The following is a 6,000-nucleotide window of genomic DNA, read 5'->3' on the forward strand; positions in this document are numbered from 1 at the left end:
TCAGTGCTTGAAAAACAACAGTTGATCTTGAGTTGCAGGGGGTTGGTTTCTAGGTGTTGGCTTCACTGAAACATTTGAAAATTGGGCTGTTGCTCAGGAATTGAGTTAAGTAAAAGCTAAGGTGAGGGACAGTCCAAACTAGGGGGTCTGTGCTCTCTTCTCACCCCAAGTCTGAGTTTTATGTCAATGAAAATACATATCCTGCTCTGCATTCTAACTTGGAGTTACTATAAAGCCTAACTGTGCACTTGAAAATCCTGCTGGTTGGTCAGGCACAAATTTTGTCACTGAAACCTACTTAAGGCTACCTTGAAAAGTTGAACTCTAAATAACTGTCATAGGTGGAATAGTTCGTTACGCTGCTTTTCAAATTGAAACCCTTGCCTTGGTACGTTTTACCAGCTTTGATATCTGAAGTAAACCCTTCAGATACAGTGATTCTTGAAGCAGAAGCATTATACATGAATTGGGAACAACTGGTGGATTTTTTGGGGTTCATCTAAGGCACTGGATCAGAAGATCCCCCTGCACAGCCTGTAAGTCTGGAAACCCTGTCTGTTGGATATATTATAAACCAAAAAATCCTGAGTGCTAATGGCCAGCATATGTTCCCTGGTATGGTTTTGTATTTCACCCTCTGTGCAGTTAAATCGTTGCTGTGCTTTACACCTAAGCTGCGTTCTGTTTCAGTGGATGTGAAGTCCTTCCATTTAAATACAAGTCCCTTGGGATCCTTTTGCAATTTAAGATTCTTCATTCACAAAGGATTTATTCTAGTGACTGTATAATTATTTTTTTTTCTTTCTCTGATACCTGGGCTTGTGAAAGTATTTCTTAAAGTGAGAGCCTTTGTAGTGTCAACTGGAATAGTAGTTTACTCCTCAGTTATGATGAGACCTAGTTACACCAAACTCGAATTATTATGCACTGCCCAAAACGGCCTATTCTGATAATATGTTATGTCATTAAACAATCTCATTCCCTGTTCCTTTTCTCATAAGAATTGATGGTTAAAGTAAGACTAATTTTCTTGTTTGCCTGACATTCCTGCCAGTGCCTCTGTGGAAGAACCATTCTGATCTGGAAGCCGCATGAAAAGAAAATGGCTACTAGAAGAGAATTTCACCATACGAGTCATAGGAACAGCTCAGCAATAGCACAGGCTGGATGGAGAACATGACAAAAACTGGGGAATGGGGCAGTACTTCTGTAGCTGTTGCTCAGTTCTTGCTAATCAAATGAAGGTATTGGAGCCAGCTTCTCTGTGCATAGGGTTTATCTGATATACAGACAAGTGAAAGTAAAAGAAAGCGCATTGAAGGCACTGCCAGACATCCAGAGCAGGTGGAGAAAACATCTTCATAAGCCCTTCATCTGTGGTGACTGCTGACAGGAGACATAGCAGTAGATAATGGTTCAGACAAAAATGCAATTTATGAATTGGTGGGTTTGGTTGGGTTTTTTTACTCTGAGGGCAAGGCACAGAGTTCAGGCAATGTTACAGGCCTGAGAAAGCCATGTTCCTGTGGCCTTCTGTTAAACAGCACCTTTCTCAGCTGCTGCCTCGCTGGCATTACATAATCAAAGCACTTTTGTAGCTATTATAAGTAAGCCCCAGCTTTGTGACAGGTCTCTGACTACCACCAGTTGTGTCCTTTGACAATAACCTGTGGGACTTCATTTCTTTTTTTGCTGTGCTACTGATGACGTGATGTGTTATATCTACTTCAGGGTTAAAAATAGGCTTGTTCTGCATTAATTCAAACACCTGGTTTCAACCCATCCTACCCCTGAACCAGGTGACGCAGCAGAACGCAGATGGTCAGAACCCTCCGCACTGTTTGCACCTCTGCCCCACACGTTCTACTTTGCAGGATCATTGGAATAATTGCAACATTTTTCTCTTGCAAAGCAGCTTCTTCCTAAGGGAAGCGCAGGAGCGGCCGTGCAGGCTGGAGCTGACCCGGCTGCTCCGCTTCGCTGTGGAGAGACAGAAATGAAGGGCTACAAGCACAGTACTTCTGCGATTGTAAATGCATAAGATACTGTTACTTTTGTCTGGAGATGGTTACTGTGTGTGCTTGAGGCAGTTGCTTTGCCTCTTTGTTTTGGCTATAACTATCGTAATTATCCAAGATGAGACTGTGTAGAATGATCTGCCTTTATTTTAGTTCTCATCAAGCACGATAGTAAAGTTGGATTAGCAGGATAAATTATAAGAACCTTTAGTGACCCTCAGAGCCCCTCAAAGCCATGCAAAAGGTTGGTTTGGGTGGGAAGTACCTGTTTCCATTTTTTTAAATGGAAGAATTATGCAAGTAGACTGTCCAAGTCAAAAGCTGAGCACAGGGCTTTTAGGAAAAAACAATATTACATGCATTTGATTTCTCTCTTAACCAGTACTCTGTGTTCTTTACAGTTCAACAAAGACCTGATCGACAGAGTTGAAGGCAGGCTGCCCTGCCTGTTTAAAATAAAGATAATTCAGGAAACAGGAGAGAAAAACCTGACAAATATTTCTTCCATTTTATTGATTTGATCTTTTCATAGGAGAAGGGTTACTGATCTTAGAATAACAGTATTACAAAATAAACAACAGGTTTTTCAAGGCACCAGACTTACCAAGCTGGTCTTAAGCTAGTCAATATGGAAAATGCAAACAGATATGTTGGCTGACAACATGTTTTCCATTCTATGCAAAGTTACTATTTTTACTTCTCTACCCATCTCCATTTTAGTGGGAATGAAAAACCAAAACTCTTTCAATATTATAATGGGGGAGGAAGGATTAGATTGGGGTAAATTTATGATGGTTTCAGCAGAGCAGCAACAATTCAGAAGCAGGAAATGTATTTTAAAAGCACAACCCAACTCAGTGAATGTTTTAGTAGGGGAAGCAGAAAGTGTGCATTAGAACACTACCAATCATGAGCACTAGATATATACATGAAATATAGCTCTCATTTATGGGATTCCTGAGCACCACACCTGGTCGTGCTGTGTCATGCTGTCCTACTCACTCTGAGGAAGTTTCATCCAAGGTCATTAAATCTGGTATTATTCAGGAAAATGCTCATTAGCTCTATATTTAACACCATCACCCCCCTAGTTTCAAAGCCATGTTCTTAATCCCATTGTATTGTTGTTATTGTTGTTGTTATTATTATTATTAATATAATTGTTGTTGCTGTTGTTATTTTCATTTCTGTAACCTGCAGGTGATGCTATTCACAACCACAGTGCTATTTTCCTTGAGAACAGCTCTTTGAACATACCTTTCTCTCAGGAGAGTCCTGGATCTCCAAATGCATCTGATCAACCGCAGGGAAAAACAAGGAAGTTGAGCTTGGCCAGCACAAACAGTGAAAACTCAGGGTCAACAGAAAGCTTGCCATCAGCATACCTCACTAACAGTGAGTGAAGCCTGGTGCTTTGTGCTGTCTGATACAGCAGCAAGCCTTCCCTCCACATCCTTTCTGTGGAAAAGTTTATTATGAAAAGGAAAATTACCTGCTTGGAAATTTGGGGAGAATGAGAACAGCCGAAGTTGCTACCATTTTGTATAATGTATAAGTTTCCTCTTTGGTTTATAATTAAGTAGATAAAGTAATAGAAATGGAGTCAGTTTTATGGTAAGGTGCCACTCATAAATAGTCATTAAGGGTCTCATATAACAGGGGTTTAGAATCATGTTCCAGGCATGAAGAAATACAGGTATATAAAATTTGTTACGTATAGATAAAATGGCTATAAATCGTTATATTGTATTGTTATGGACTGTTGGAGTATTGGAATATTGATATATGACTGGAATGGATATATGGCTATCCAGTCATATATCGATATTCATTTCACTATTTGGGAAGCATTTGCAATTCTTACTCTGTAATGTGATTGTAAAAGTGCTGGTCTTTCACTGCGCGTTTTCCATGGAAGCAATTGGAATCACGCTGAAGTGATTTCTGCTTCCTAGAAACTTTGGCCATATAGAGCTATTTAGATTGCAGACAGATAACTGATGATGCAGTCAGTGAAAACAGTTACTTTCATGTTTGGTAGATACCTTTAACAGACTCTAAATGCCAAATTAAAAAAGTAGGAGACTTCGTTCAATTATCTACCTTAAACATAATGACAGCAAGAGATTTACTGAGAAGATATCTTATAGAAATGTGATGCTAATTTGTTTGGTTTGTTTCGTAGTTACTGCAAAGTGGTGGGGAACAAAACGAATCGATTATGCCTTGTATTGTCCAGATGTGCTGACAGCCTTCCCAACTGTGGCTCTGCCGCATCTCTTCCATGCCAGCTACTGGGAATCAACAGACGTTGTGGCCTTCATTTTAAGACAGGTCATTGGTCTTTTTTTCTTTTGTCTGCGCAGTGAATAACCTTGTGATTGTTACTTGCATCTTCCAAGGGTGACCAGTCTTTTAATCTTCAGTTCAGTTGCTTGGCTAACTGTGGCTGCATCGCATACAATGATCACATACAATGGGATATAGGAATGACAAATGTGGATTCATTGGAGAGATGAAGTGGACAGCGAGCCCATCATTAGCACTGCTGACTATGTGACTGGGAACAAAGCGCTGTCATGCATACATTACTCACCCCTCCCATGCTCCAGATCTGCATTATGTATTAATTTCCTCCCATTTTTGAAGGAATAGGCTATCTCCAGCCTTATTTAATTATGTATTTTGCTACTGAATATAAAACTGTTAACATACATTTGGTAATAAACCAGAAGTTTGAAAGTACTTTTCCCGTAAGAAAGGCAAGTCTCTCCTGTAACTGTACTGGAGTATTTTAAGGCATTGTGTGCACTGTCTCCTCAGGATTTATTTCTGAGTCATATACTGGGTCTCTTGTTCCTACTGTGTCAGTAATTAGACAGCAGCTCTCAGTGAAGAATATTATTCTTCCATAATAACACAGTGCTCAGACCTCTAGAGAAAGCGGTGGGACTGAAGACATCTCATCTGGGGTAAAAAACCAAACCAACCCAAACCAACCCAAAAAAGTGGTGTTCTAGTGAAACCTGCAGGATAAGTGTCCCTCCAAGAACCCAAAGTGACCCTCACCCAAAGGACAGTCACAAGAAGTTTAATTTGGATTAACCCAATAAATCTGTGTGCTTTTTACGTCCAGTGAATGATGAAATGCTGCCAGGCAAACAGTAATGAGAATAATGCAGAAAACTCCACTGTTCTTTAATTAAACCAGTTTGGCAGATTTCTGTGCACCTGCCTCTGTGGCTGGTCTCTGAGCATGAACTCCCTCTACCTCCTGCTCCCAGTGCTGGTGTCAGTCATGTTAGTTCCCTGGAGGCTCACCTGGTAGCTTCTGGGAATGGAAGCTCAGTGGCTGCGTGCCCTCCATCCAAGTCCGGAGGCGATGCCGCGTCGCACAGTGCCGCTGTACCGAGCCCCTCTCTCTCTGTGGCAGCCTGAGTGTGCAGCCCATGGCCTGGCCGGTAACCAGACTTGCGAAGCTTTTCATTGCTGTTTTTAATTTAGGAAATTCTAAGAGTCCTTCCACCTCTTGCTGTCCTTTTAGAGCATCCTTTAATATATCAGATTCCAGCCAAAATGTACCATTAAGTAAAACTTAATTAAATAATGCAGAATTTTAAAAGCTAATTTTAAAAACTTTGTTTGTAACTAGAATCACCGCAATGAAGGCAAAGTGAAAGTTGCTGAAGAGTTTTCCCATGAATGAGAACAATCTCCAGAACATGAATCTTATTTGATGCTCATTCAACAGTAGCGAAGAGGTTTCTACTGGAAGTGAAAGGATGCAAATCCCTGTTTTTTCTGTTCGAGGGCCTTAGATAATTGTACCTACACGTTTCTCCTCTCCTTGGAAGCTCTCTTACAGCTCTTGTCGTCTCATCTCCTCTCTCAGACATTTTTTGCCTTGAATCTATCAGAGCATTCTCCTGTCTTGCCTTTCAAATGCCTCCTTTACCCAGTTGTCTGTTAACAATCATTCCTG

At 40.7% G+C, this 6,000-nt stretch overlaps 1 protein-coding gene across 1 annotated transcript in view; it reads left to right on the top strand.

Moving 5' to 3' along the window:
• PITPNM3 (PITPNM family member 3) overlaps positions 1 to 6,000 on the top strand; it is a 51,451-nt gene that overhangs the window by 36,677 nt on the left and 8,774 nt on the right. The window contains exons 10-11 of the mRNA XM_010014953.1: positions 3,219 to 3,413; positions 4,204 to 4,352. Of these exons, the coding sequence (XP_010013255.1) occupies positions 3,219 to 3,413; positions 4,204 to 4,352 (344 nt within the window). The remainder of the gene's footprint in view (positions 1 to 3,218; positions 3,414 to 4,203; positions 4,353 to 6,000) is intronic.

The sequence above is a fragment of the Nestor notabilis genome, unplaced genomic scaffold (genome assembly GCF_000696875.1).
Source record: "Nestor notabilis isolate BGI_N333 unplaced genomic scaffold, ASM69687v1 scaffold31075, whole genome shotgun sequence".
In the NCBI taxonomy this organism is placed as follows: domain Eukaryota; kingdom Metazoa; phylum Chordata; class Aves; order Psittaciformes; family Psittacidae; genus Nestor; species Nestor notabilis.